We start from the raw sequence: 13,953 nt of genomic DNA on the forward strand, positions 1-13,953 counted from the left end.
TCGCTTTGTATCTATGATATGACAATTGAAAACTACGCAAACAAAAATCTTACGTTTATTTTGTGATGCAACAAAACAACCTTGTGATATATACCTTTTTCCTACAGGAACTCGAAGCCCTTGCCCCATCGTCTTGATCCATCATCAGTGGGAAAGCGCATGATCAAGTAATTAGTTTTCTCAGAATGTGGAATCTAAAAATAAGATTCAAGTATCTGATATTTCCCTTGGCAGGACTTCTCATTCTAAGGTAAGCAGCAGAAAGTCATCACTAGATTTTAATATATTTTTTCTTCGAAAAGGGACGTTTTATTACTTAAAAGATTTATGCATTACACCCGGTCTCTCATAGCTAAGATGCACACAGTCAAATCGCCGCTAGATAGTTAAGTAAGTCGCCGCAATTCATAAGGAGAAATCACTTTCTTAAATGAACTACTACACATTGCTAATGTCTATGTACTCTCATCAGAGATATATAGGCTCTCGGCTTCCTTCAAACGGTATAGAAGTGGAATTCCGTTGATTTCTTGTGTTATACTCCCTCCGTCCGGAAATACTTGTCGTACAAACGAATAAAATTTGATGTATCCAGAATTAAAATACATCTAGATACATCCATTTCCCCGAGTATGCCATAGAAAAGACACATGCGTGATTTCAAAATACCATGGCATCCAAATTCTACGTTTGTTATACTCAGCACTTTTGGAGGCCCTAATTTTGCATCTTAGAAAGTGCCAGATTTGCCAAATTTATTTTTACTACAGTCAACTGTATGAAAAACTTTGACGCCCGACACAATTCGGCCGCACTCTGTAGTATATCCAGGTGCAAATGATTGCCCCGATGCAGTGCTGAACCGATATGGATTACAGTACAGGCATTCAGATACATGTATCTGCCAAGTCTGTCAACACGATTCAGATACCACACCACAAGCAAAAGACTGAAGGTGCAGCCACATTATTCACACAGGGGGCACAGGTATATTTATGTGACTTGAGAACAAACTCAAAACTGCACATTTACAACTCTGCTAGCATCTACATCTGGCCTATACAACACACCCCTCCAATGCGTGTTGAATGTCAATAAACCCGTATCTATCATTTGTAACAAACCGTATAGCAACTTAAACTTCCAAATTTTCAAGAATCTGTCCACCCCTCAGGGAGCCGCCATCGCCGGTGCCAGTAAATCGACACCCGGGACCAGAGCGGGAACATGAAGCTGTAGTCTGCGGCCTCATCGGGCACGCCACCTACCGTCAGCGGCAGCCACACGTACCGCGAGTCCCGCAGCTCCGAAGGGTTCCACCGGTCGGCCATGAAGATGAACGAGCCTCTTAAGCCTGGGAGTGGCAGCACGAATGTGCTCTGGGAGAAGAACGTGGTCGACCGGAATATGTCGTTCCCTCCCACGCAGGGGTTACCCAGCGTCTCCCAAGGCCCCATGACCGACGTCGCGGCGTGAGCCAGCGCGGTGTTCGGCGCCCAGCCCGTGCACCCTGAGGTTATCATGTAGTAGGTGCCGTCGAACTTGAAGAGCGACGGGGCTTCTCGGTGCTGCGCGACGAGAAGCCTCCTCATGTCGTCCGTCACGTCGAGGTAGTCGTCGGTTAGCTGGCCGATGTGGAGCTCGCTGTTGTCCTCGGATGAGTATATCAGGTAGGCCTTCCCATTGTCATCCTTGAAAATGGTCATGTCTCTGCTCTCGCAGTCATGTGGGCGCTTGCTGTAGAGGTAGGAGAACGGGCCTGTGGGAGAGTCGCTGACCGCCACGCCGACCGATGCCTTGGTGTAGTTAGCATCATCTATGTGCATCCACATCACGTATTTGCCGGTCCGATCGTTGTAGATCACCTTCGGCCTCTCCAGGACGTTGGATACGTGGAGGTCATGTGTCACATTCTTTTTCTCGCCACGGAGCACGACTCCTTCATTTTTCCATGCCCACAGGTCCTTGGAAGAATAGCAACTCACTCCAACGATGTCAACCTGGGAGGTAGATCATCTTGGTCAGAATGACATGACAAAACAAACATAGCAGCAAATGACATGACAAGTTCAACTGCTGAACATCACTAACTTATGTAGTATGTCACAAGCAACAAATGACATGGTAAATTCAACTGCTGAACATCACTAAATTATGTATGCCAGAAGCAAAATACATGTGTAGGTGTACATTTTTTTCGAAAAGGAGGTCAAACCCCCGGCCTCTGCATTTTAATGGTCGATCAGGTGTGGGTGCTCTGTATGGATTGGCAAGTAAAACTCTATCCATGAAACCTTAATGAGCTGGAAAAAATGTCTCAAACCACATCAGAACTGCACGTTTTCTTAATTTTTGAAATCCAGTGTCAAACATCCTATGAAAGTTATTAACTGATATTATTAGATGGTTTGTCGCAGCATTGCGGACACCTTGGGTTAACTAAACGGAAGAACTATCATCATGGTAAATTTCCTAAACTAACTCCATGACTTTTTGAAAAACCTACAATAGTCTTTCTAGAATATGCACAATCATTGTTTTCTAATTCTGATGATCCTGGACTGCAGAATCACGTATCTGTCATCTAATTCTGCTGATACTAGACTGCAACAACTTGGACACTGGATAATAGTCTTTCTATGTATAGTGCACAAGCATTGTGTATCTTTTTAGATACTAAAAGTCTTCAAACAAATTAACTAGGAATCGAGTATTCTTTTATGCAACAGAATACCATCAGACTCTAAATGTCCAGATATTATCTATTATTTATCTCTAGAATTTATATTTTAACCTACATTCCTAGTGACCTGCCTTTACACAACCCAGGTAACGCCCTTACCTTCCCAACCGAAAATTACTTCCAACATGTCCACTAGCAAACTCAGCCTCAGCGACAGAATCTAAAAGGTCAGAAAAATTTAGAGGCGTGCATTAGCACTCACTACTCCACAGGTACTGAAACCCCTGCAACGATATTTAGAAGAAAAAAAGCAGGTTTGCTACTATGTTTGTAGAATTAAAGATTTTTTTTTGTTGTCTGAATCTTTAATCTTGCAGCAAGGCATGAACTGTTATAATGACACAAAAGATACTCGATCTTTTCCACCTTTTTCGTTTACAATTTGACTATGTTGTTAAGCCTACTCACCCTTGTCAGGCTCATGTGCAAGGCTTGCTAAAAAGGCTGATCAATTCTGCTTCTGTACATATTGTCTGATGCATTAGTGAAGAACTGAGCAAATAAATGTAAATGCTGTGTCTGGCTCTAAATTCAGTTAGGCGTACGTTTCCAGTACGGCAAATCGGCAATAATGTATGTTCTCTGATTAATCTACCAAAATGATACGGAAGCTCTTCAGGAGTAACATACAAATGATAACAAAAAAATTCAGAGCATCGGAACAGTTTTGACTTACTCGATCAGCACCCTTGCTGTGAGCTTTGTAGGTCTTCCCATCCTTGTTCTCCCCGTACCAGAAGTAGGTCTCGGTCCTCTCATCATACAGCACGCCGCCTCCATGAGCCTGGATCGGCTTGCCGTCGGTGTCGAGCCACACCCTCCCGGGGTGGTAGAAGTACATGCTGTCGTTGCCGCCATGGACGGGATCGATGGCCGTCCTCGGCTCCGGGAAGAACATGTCGTGCACCGCGGAGGACTCGTCCAAGAACTCGTCCACCACGGACAGCGGCTTGGTGTGCTCCCCCTTGCGCCGCACGGCCCGGGGGTTCCTCCGGCTGCGGGCGGGCGTCACCTGGAACCTCTCCTCCTCCACCACCTCCAGCTCCCTGAGTATCGTCCGGTGGATCTCGCGGGGCCTGCCGCTCTGGTCATCCTTGCCGTGGGTGACGAGCAGGTGGAAATTCAGAAGGACCACCAGCGCCGCCAGGCCCCACACCAGCAGGGTCAGGGAGCGGTGGCTCGCCGCGTAGCAGTAGCAGCGCAGGGCCAGAGATTTGGGATGGTGCTTGCTCCTCGCGCCCATGGCCATGCTGCCGCCACTCATCCGCTCCGGTTGGTACGCGCTGCAGCAGAAGGAAGAAAGGGTGTCTTATCAGACTGTAAAAGATAGAATTTGGAAATTTCCGGAAAATGAGCAGGCTCGCGGCTACATGTGTCAAATCAAGAAAGAAACAGAGGTTCGTTGGGACAAGTCCAGCATTTCGCGGGCGCCAGATTTCATCCCCAATTTGGCGCAGCATGACCAGAAATTTCCCATGTTTTATCACGAGATGGTTTCGGCAAGGTTTGCCAAAACAGAACACATACTTCACAGCTAAGCTCAGCTCGAGCAAGTCAAAACGGAGAGCTGTACTAGGAATCCAGCGAAATTGGCGCCAAGAACAGAGGACAATTCAAGAAACTACCCACTCAGCACGCAAACGAAATGAAAAGGAAAAAGGAGCAGGAAAAGAGAAACGAACTAGGCTCACCATGGCGGGTTGATCCAGGGAGCGGAAGAGGACAAGCTAAAAAAAGCTAAGCAAAGCCCAATCCCACCTGGTAAGTAGCACCTACTAGCAGAAGAATAAGAGTAACCACCTCCCCAACAACCGATTAAAGAAATCGGCGGAGCTCACTCACCATGGGCGGGCTGGTGCTCCGGTCCTGAGATCTCGTCAGACGATGGGGAGGGAGATGCTCTCGCTGATTAGATTAGGCAAGCTGTGATCTGGTTCCCGGGGAGATCATGGAGGGGTTAGCTTGGTTTGAGCGGCTGGCAATGCGAGTTGTGTAGTGGCGAATCGCGGCGACGACGAGCGCCTCTGCTTTACTCTGGTTCCTGGCGGTCGCGGTCACGGACAGTGGAGCTGCGGGGGCGGGCCGTTGCGGGAAAGGTCGCCCGTCACGTAATGGTGGGTGGGAGTGGCGGATTGGAGGGGCGGAAGACACCTGTACTGCGGCCGCTGTGCGGCGGGCGTGCCCTGCGGGCTGCGGCTTGGGTCGGGGACAGGTTGGGTTTGGGATGGTCTCCCGCGGCAGGTGGCCGCCGTGCTTGACATGTCTTGGCTACTCGGATCATTGTTTTTTTAAAGGTAGGCGAAAAATTGTCTCGTCTCGCGTTAAAAAAAATCAGGAACATTTTCAATCTATTTATCTTCAATCACGGCATAACAACGGATACTAGAAATAATAAAAATTACATCAAGATCTGTAGACCATCTAGCGATGACTACCGTCTTCGTTCACGTTAATTACGAGATTCCAGAACACCTCCGGATCTAGCTTCATTTTTCTAAACTTTAAAAGCAAAATGGGGCAGCTCCATTTGTAGGGATGAAAAAAAATCCAACTCTAACGATACTACTCCTGAAGAAAAGTTTCTCGACTTTGAAGTAAGATTGAAAAAGTGTTTCAGCTTTGAATGAAGGATAGTTTGTTCCGATCAGATGGAGTACCTTTATTAGTTTACTAGGCCTTCGTGTATTTCTAAATTAACAATTTGATCAACATAGTATAATTTATACCATATCGCAAAAAAAAATTACTCCCTCCGATCCGAAATTGACGCAACCTCTATATAATTGTTGTATAGAGGTTCAGCCAATTAATTCAAAAAGAAGAGAGTATTAAAAAGTTCAAATGATTTTTTAGTGGTATGAGTTTTCATATTTATTGCTTACTATATTGGTTAAATTATCAATCTGGGATATGTGCAGGCCTAGTAAATCGGAGAGGCGATAGTAGATCATAATTTTCAACCTCTATATTGTGTTGTGTGTTAACTGTCGCATGGAGCCCACATGTCATTAGCTTGTTGTTTAATTTGCATTTTCATTCTTCCTTCATCTTCACCAAACGCTCAGTAGGTCGTTGCACCGCTGGACAGCACCGGGATGCAGCAGAGAGCAGCGTTGCTCCAGGATAGCCGGAGGCGGGCGTAGCAGAGCTCCGAGTCAGGGATGCCAGAGGTGGACGACGGCATAGCGGAGGTGCGTAAGGAGGTGAGAGAGCCTTGGGGATGCAGAATGGGGGATAGCGTCGGGAAGGATGAAGGTGGATGACGACATAATGTCGGCTAAGCTAGGGTTTCAGGATGTAGGGGTTAGGGACGGCTGAAGATGAAGCTAGGTTGCCGAGAGGATGGGAATGGAGGAGAGGAAACACTTGTAGGTGCGGCGACGATGAGGAAGGAGCCCACTGGCTACATGGTCGCCGACACATGGGAGGACAGCCGGGTGTGGGGCATAACATGAAATTTCTTCCCGCCTTGACAAGTATCTTACGGAGACCATGGGGAAGAGGCCCCCAATTAAAAGGGGCTTTGTGATGGGTTTTTTCCTCCATATTCTAGAGGTTATAGTGAGAGCTCTGCCAGAGTTGTTTTTCTTTTCTTCTTCTTCCTCTTTTTTGCCTCCGAGTGCATCTACGACGGCTATCTATGTTCTTAAAGAGAGAGAAAATAAATATCAAAAGCTAGTTGAGGGCTTTCTTTATATAATAAGCGCTACTTATTGGTGATAATTAGATATTACAAACAATGGCCAAGCGCTCCATGTCTCTGCTTGTGTGAGAAGGGGGAAAGCTCATGGCATTATTCAGGGTCGGTGCTAGACCGGATCATGGGGATTCATTAACCAACCCTCTTCTCCCTTTTGAATGCAAAAAAGCGCTACATGTCCTAGAGCTGGCATTAATACAACAAAAGTTTGACAAAACTACCAGAGGAACAATAAGAAAGAAATTGCAACCAAATCAGAAAGAAATTGCAACCAAATCCTCTCATTTTACATTAACACCCCGGAAGAAGTAGAAACCAAAACACAATTGAATCATGAAGTTTCGACGACCTTGCCGAAGGTGACCTCAGCGGAGATGGATTGGCCACCATCTGCAGCCACAACCTTGACAACACATGTAAGGAAAGAGGGGCATCCCATCCGAAGGTTGAAAACGACCCATTGGGATTCGCTTCCAAATCCATTCGAGGTCATCGGATTCAAGCCACCCAAATCACTCGATGAAGACATATTGTGTCTGATCTGAAGCTCTCTTGGCGAAGATCGAGACAGAAGAAGAAGATGTTGACGATGAGAGCAAAAGATCCTTGGGCTTGTTCGATCAGCATGGCTCAAAACCAGGTCATTCTTGCTTTTCCACCACCATGGCTACAAAGGGACATGGGTGGAGCACCTCCAAATACCTTGAGATCCATCGCAAAGAACGAGCTTATTTTCAAATCTGTCGTCGGATCCCACTCCAACAGCCCCACACCCCCAGGTGCGCGCGCGCGCGCACACACACACAAGAACATGATCTAGAGAAGTGTACGTCCACTAGCGCACGTCGCTCAGGAGTAGTAGTACCCAGCCTCTCTACAACATGTAGCAAAATCACGACATAGTGTCGGTCGCACACTACTATAACTAAGCTAACACTACATTGTACATCGACTAGGACTCCACTCCATTCCTGCCCCGGCGGGTGGCGCTGCCGGAGGGAAATGAAGGGACCCCAGCGACTCGACAACCCATAACTAACCTCGCCAAGCATGACACATCAACCCAACATGTTTAGCCCACGCACATGATGCGAGTGTTGCGTAATCCTTGTCAATCATGTCGCACGCACAAGCCCTATCACCACTCACAAGTCTCATGCGACAAAAGCGATTATCGTGTTCTTTCATCACGTATGATGTGTGATGAGTCATCTTAGTCACGCAATACTACACACGCGACACTATTGTAGTATTTATGTATGAGTTAGCTAAGCCTTTCATAACGTCTGATGTGTGCATTAGCACCTTTGGATAATCGTCGTGCAAGGATTGGGGAAAAATATCTGGTGCTCCAGACGCTCAGGTGCTACAGACTCACGAGAGTTGTTCTATCTATGAATTTTATGCACAAAAGCCCCTTGGGAGTCTGAAAATTGTGCATAGGTCAAACAGATCCAGCAAGTCCCAAAATGCAGTCCGATCGGAGGTCCAACAGCCGAGGAGCCCGTATGAGCACCAGATACTCACTCCAAGGGATTGGCTAGCAAACTGTCATGCCTAAAGTAGCTTCGGTTCTTTTTTGGGATTGTTGTTCCGAAAGGGAAACGATGCCCATGAGATGACAATTACGGGTGAACCAAACACGTACGTTGTGCTTCGGCTTTAAACTCGTGGTTTCTAATCTTGTACCGCAAAGCTAGTTGGCATGGGTTTGACAAGACGTGATATGATTCCGTTCCTTAAGTTGTTTTTGGGCATGGATTTGAAAAGCCAACGACGTGATGCGGCCAGTGCTTGGCCGGAAACGACTCGCTGTAACTCCCGATTATTTGTGCTTAACTTGACCAAGCACGACACATCAAACAACCCTGTTAGTTGGTGCACGTGATGAGAATTATGTGCAGTCCAGTCTGTGAAAGGCAAAGCACCCGACGCACGAAGTGATTCTGTGTTTTCCATCTTTTCTTTCCGCTAACGGTTTGAAACCCGGCGAGGCAAAGCGGACAACCCTGAGGACTGACTCGGGATAACCAGAGGCCTGCACGACGAAACGGCATAAAACTTAAACTTCAGATATTCTGTACGCACGCCTTTGTTCACAGAGAAAAAATACTTTAATCGTTTTGGTTGGGGCGCGCCGGGCCCGGGCAGCAGTGCAACGCCCGGGCGACACATGAGGGCCCCAGTGGCAAGCCACTGTGGTGGACCCTCCCCACAAAAAATAAATTTAATATCGTTGTGAGCACATGGCCCACATATCAGATATTAAACTGATAAAAACAGATACTACACTTGATCTTAGCCAAAAGGCCGAGAAAGGTATGAGTTATTTTGCTGCCCTGCGCCCCCTTTTATAGCCTCGTCGAGCGACTCCACCGTTCGTTCCTCGCGAGCGAGGTGGGACTAAACGAACGAGCAGCTGCGCCTCGTGAGCTGCCTCTGCGGCTCTGCGCTTCCGGCTGACCAACCGTTTGGGGGGCTTGAAGTTGAAGCCCAGTGCGAAAATACCAGCCCATAATGCCCCGTATGCCTAGATGGCCCAGTGAACTAGACTGGACCGTTCCCTTTTTTCGTATGAAAGTTCGAAGCTTGCACATTGCTCGGGAGAAAAAGAAAAGGATTTCAGTGCCATCTTTGCCTTTGTATATCCGTTGTGTCCTCGTGGGGATGTGTACTTTTCTCGGATGAAACTTTCCTCGTGGTGGTGTTAGTCAGATGATGCAATTTTCCCTCAAATAAAAAAGTCAGATGATGCAATTTTCCCTCAAATAAAAGTCAGATGAAGCAATTGAGTTTGAATAGCTTAAGATAAGGTAATGTTTTTCAGGCAAAATAAGGTTACATTTCGTCCTATACAACAATAAGGTCACAATAAGTAAGGCCAGATCTTTCTGTTTGTTTGGTAGAGAGAAATTTGGAATAGCTCATTTACTTACATTTAGAGCCGTAGTAGCCACCTATGGGTTTTTATTGTGAACGAGGTGAGAGGTAGTGCTCGTGATGGTAATAGTACACTGCTCCCTATTTTTTCCATGGCAATAAACATCATCTTGGTTTCTCTCTACTTCTATGGTTTTTGCTTATTAAACGACCTCCTCGTTGCCTTTGATAATAATTAAAAGAAATCTCCTTGCACTTCTCAACAAAACAAAGGGCACGCTAAGTATTATTAGGTTTTTTTGCGAGAAAATTTCCGATCTATTTATCTTCAATCATGGCAGTACAACGAATACCAGAAATAATAGAAATCACATCCAGATCCGTAGACCACCTAGCGACAACTACCAGCCAGTGGCGGAGCTAGGTAGGATCCTTTGGGGGGGGGGGGGGGGCAGACATAAACATGGGTGTTTAGCAAGCCAAAAGACTCTATTTTTCCTTATCTTCCTCTCCCCAAAAAAATTTCTTTCACAAATTTGACCAAGGCTGGGGGGCCATGGCCCCTGCAGCCTTCAATGTAGCTCTGCCACTGCTACCAGCACTGAAGCGAGCCGAAGGCGCGCCGCCATCATCGCCCCTCCATCGCCGGAATCGGGCACAACTTGTTGTAGTAGACAGTCGAGAAGTCGTCGTGCTAAGGCCCCATAGGACCAGCGCACCAGAACAACCACCGCCGCAGATGAAGAATAACGTAGATCAGAAAAATCTAATCCGAAGACACACGAACGTAGACAAACAACGACAAGATCCAAGCAAATCCATCAAAGATAGATCCGCCGGAGACACACCTCCACACGCCCACCGACGATTATTAGTTGACTGATCTGTGTCAAGATTAATATTAAAGCGTGGCAAAAAATCTTAGGAGAAAGAAGCAGCCTTTGTCTCCTCCCCAAGAAAAGATTAGGGTTCCTCTGCCTCCCGTCGGTGCTGCCGCCGGTCCGCCTCATCTCCGGTGGCCTTAAAGCCATGGCGGCGCGGTGGATCCCGGCCCTTGCCGGCGGGAGGTCTCTCTTTTTATATGTTTCTTCAAGTTTTGTTAGGGTTTGTGTCCTGCTCAGGAAGAAGAGACGGCGGCGGCTCCCTGAAGATGGAATAAGGTTCTCCCCGCCTAGCCCCCATTTCGATGGTGTGCCTAGCGTCGTCGGTGGGCGTGTGGAGGTGTGTCTCTGGCGGATCTGTCCTTGGTGGATTTGCTTGGATATGGTTGCAGTTCGTCTACGTTTGCGTTTCTTCAGGTTGAATCCTTCCGATCTACGCTACTCTTTGTCGGTGGCGGTTATCTGTTTTGTTGTGCTGGTCCTATGGGGCCTTAGCACGACAATTTTCCGATTGTCTACTACAACAAGTTTTGCCCGGCTTCGGCGAGGGCGGGGCGATGACGGCGACGCGCATTCGGCTCACTTTAGTGCTTGTAATCGTCGCTAGGTGGTCTACGAACATGGATGTATTTTTTATTATTTCTGGTGTTTGTTGTATTGCCATGATGAAAAATAATAGACTGGAAGTTTTCTTGCAAAAAAAAGATCCGTGCCAGGATTAGTTGGGTTGCTGACTGTTAGATCATGCCCTTGGATCACACCTACGAAGCAGACGAACCATGTCGTCCTCCACACGTTTACAATGCCTGCACGCACAAACATGTGACATTCAAACCTGCTATGTGAAGGAGACGAGATCCCCTGCCACTGCTAGGATTCCTTGCAATATCGACTGACTCATCATTTTCATCCTCGGATGTCTTTCCCGCATGCCCCTTGCAACCAACGCCCGAGCCTGCAACAACACCGTCCTTATATAGCATTTGTGCCCTCATCCCCCACTAGTATTGCAACATCATGCATCACTTTGTGCCGTCGGTCGTTGATAGCCTACAAGTGCACGGGGTTTGGTTGTAGCTTTTTTAAAATAATAGTATTGATCCATAGGGGGCACGGGGAATTGATTTTGTCTCTTGTGGAGATTTATAAAGTGTGCCTACAAGTTGTTAAGGCATAAAGCAAAGCGGTTGCAAGAGTTTGTAGTGGTATGGTGAAAGGTGATTGGAAATAAAAGTGTGCAGGAAAAGTAAATGAGTAACAGAGAGTATGGAGATCATGTAATCAACAATTTGGTTAAGGCGTTCTCACAGAGTTTGAAATGCCCACTAGTATGTACCTACGTAACATATGCTATTGCATAGTTCTAGGTTTGGATGATCAAGCCTATGTTTGGTGTTTATAGGGGCGGAGTCTAGTACAACATACAAGCTACATGCGTAGCCTCCGTATCACGTACGCCACTATCGCCCTGATACGTCTTCAACGTATCTATATTTTTTTATTGTTCCATGTTGTTATATTATCATTCTGAGATGTTTTGCAATCATTTTATAGCAATTTTATATCATTTTGAGACTAACCTATTGACATAGTGTTGTTGGGGAACGTTGCAGAAAATTAAATTTTTTTCTACGGTTTCACCAAGATCCATCTATGAGTTCATCTAAGCAACGAGTCTAGGGAGAGAGTTTGCATCTACATACCACTTGTAGATCGCGTGCGGAAGCTTGCAAGGTGATGATGTAGTCGTACTCGACGTGATCCAAATCATCGATGACCAGCGCCGAACGGACGGCACCTCCGCGTTCAACACACGTACGGGACGGGAGACGTCTCCTCCTTCTTGATCCAGCAAGGGGAAAGGAGAGGTTGATGAAGATCCAGCAGCACGACGGCGTGGTGGTGGATGCAGGGCGTCACAGCAGCAGGGCTTCGCCGAGACTACGAGGGAGAGACGTAACGGGGGAAGGTGGAGGCGCCAGGGGCTGGTGTATGAAGTCCCTCCTCTCCCCCACTATATATAGGGGTGCCAAGGGGGGGGGCGCCGGCCCTAGTAGATGAGATCTACTAGGGGGGGCGGCGGCCTAGGGGAGGTTTCCCTCCCCCCCAAGGCACCTAGGGGTGCCTTCCACCACTAGGACTCCTCCTAGGGGGAAACCCTAGGCGCATGGGCCTATAGGGGCTGGTGCCCTTGGCCCATGATGGCCAAGGCGCACCCCCTACAGCCCATGTGGCCCCCCGGGACAGGTGGCCCCACCCGGTGGACCCCCGGGACCCTTCCGGTGGTCCCGGTACAATACCGATAACCCCGAAACTTGTCCCGATGCCCGAAATAGCACTTCCTATATATAATTCTTTACCTCCGGACCATTCCGGAACTCCTCGTGACGTCCGGGATCTCATCCGGGACTCCGAACAACATTCGGGTTTCTGCATATACATATCTTCATAACCCTAGCGTCACCGAACCTTAAGTGTGTAGACCCTACGGGTTCGGGAGACATGCAGACATGACCGAGACGCTCTCAGTCAATAACCATCAGCGGGATCTGGATACCCATGATGGCTCCCACATGCTCCTCGATGTTGTCATCGGATGAACCACGATGTCGAGGATTCGATCAAACCCTGTATGCAATTCCCTTTGTCAATCGGTACGTTACTTGCCCGAGACTCGATCGTCGGTATCCCAATACCTTGTTCAGTCTCGTTACCGGCAAGTCACTTTACTCGTACCGTAATGCATGATCCCGTGTCCAACACCTTGGTCACATTGAGCTCAATATGATGATGCATTACCGAGTGGGCCCAGAGATACCTCTCCGTCATACGGAGTGACAAATCCCAGTCTCGATCCGTGTCAACCCAACAGCTACTTTCGGAGATACCTGTAATGCACCTTTATAGTCACCCAGTTACGTTGTGACGTTTGATACACCCAAGGCACTCTTACGGTATCCGGGAGTTACACGATCTCATGGTCGAAGGAAGAGATACTTGACACTTGCAAAGCTCTAGCAAAACGAACTACACGATCTTTTATGCTATGCTTAGGATTGGGTCTTGTCCATCACATCATTCTCCTAATGATGTGATCCCGTTATCAACGACATCCAATGTCCATAGTCAGGAAACCATGACTATCTGTTGATCACAACGAGCTGGTCAACTAGAGGCTTACCAGGGACATAGTGTGGTCTAAGTATTCACACGTGTATTACGATTTCCGGATAATACAGTTATAGCATGAATAAAAGACAATTATCATGAACAATGAAATATAATAATACTTTTATTATTGCCTCTAGGGCATATTTCCAACAGTCTCCCACTTGCACTAGAGTCACCAATCTAGTTACATTGTGATGAATCGAACACCCATAGAGTTCTGGTGTTGATCATGTTTTGCACGCGAGAGAGGTTTAGTCAGCGGATCTGCGACATTCAGATCCGTGTGCACTTTGCAAATCTCTATGTCTCCATCTTGAACATTTTCACGGATGGAGTTGAAACGACGCTTGATGTGCCTGGTCTTCTTGTGAAACCTGGGCTCCTTTGCGAGGGCAATAGCTCCAGTGTTGTCACAGAAGAGTTTGATCGGCCCCGACGCATTGGGTATGACTCCTAGGTCGGTGATGAACTCCTTCACCCAAATCGCTTCATGTGCTGCCTCCGAGGCTGCCATGTACTCCGCTTCACACGTAGATCCCGCCACGACGCTCTGCTTGCAGCTGCACCAGCTTACTGCT

At 47.4% G+C, this 13,953-nt stretch overlaps 1 protein-coding gene and 1 non-coding gene across 3 annotated transcripts; both read right to left on the reverse strand.

Annotated features, from left to right (window-relative positions):
- Positions 1 to 898: 898 nt before the first annotated feature.
- Positions 899 to 4,942, reverse strand: LOC123093094 (uncharacterized). Of its 2 annotated transcripts, none has more exons than XM_044515004.1 (3): positions 4,435 to 4,942; positions 3,420 to 4,026; positions 899 to 2,000 (listed from the first exon to the last, which is right to left on the reverse strand). In XM_044515004.1, exons 2-3 carry the CDS (start codon positions 4,005 to 4,007, stop codon positions 1,152 to 1,154), a joined length of 1,437 nt encoding a protein of 478 aa, XP_044370939.1. In that variant the 5' UTR covers positions 4,008 to 4,026; positions 4,435 to 4,942; the 3' UTR covers positions 899 to 1,151. The 2 variants fall into 2 exon arrangements, with proteins under 2 accessions (XP_044370939.1, XP_044370938.1); XM_044515003.1 differs by having other exon boundaries at positions 4,586 to 4,935.
- Positions 4,943 to 8,570: 3,628 nt separating this feature from the next.
- LOC123095224 (U2 spliceosomal RNA) lies at positions 8,571 to 8,766 on the reverse strand. Its single transcript, XR_006446132.1, has one exon. It is a non-coding gene; the product is annotated as a U2 spliceosomal RNA (small nuclear RNA).
- Positions 8,767 to 13,953: the final 5,187 nt, after the last annotated feature.

Source organism: Triticum aestivum, chromosome 4B, assembly GCF_018294505.1.
Source record: "Triticum aestivum cultivar Chinese Spring chromosome 4B, IWGSC CS RefSeq v2.1, whole genome shotgun sequence".
Lineage (NCBI taxonomy): Eukaryota > Viridiplantae > Streptophyta > Magnoliopsida > Poales > Poaceae > Triticum > Triticum aestivum.

Coding starts and splice junctions, on each gene's coding strand:
- LOC123093094 (XM_044515004.1), bottom strand. CDS start 4,007: ATGAGTGGCGGCAGCATGGCCATGGGCGCGAGGAGCAAGCACCATCCC. Junction 2,001..3,419: donor ACAGCAAGGGTGCTGATCGA/GTAAGTCAAAAC, acceptor TCTACCTCCCAG/GTTGACATCGTTGGAGTGAG.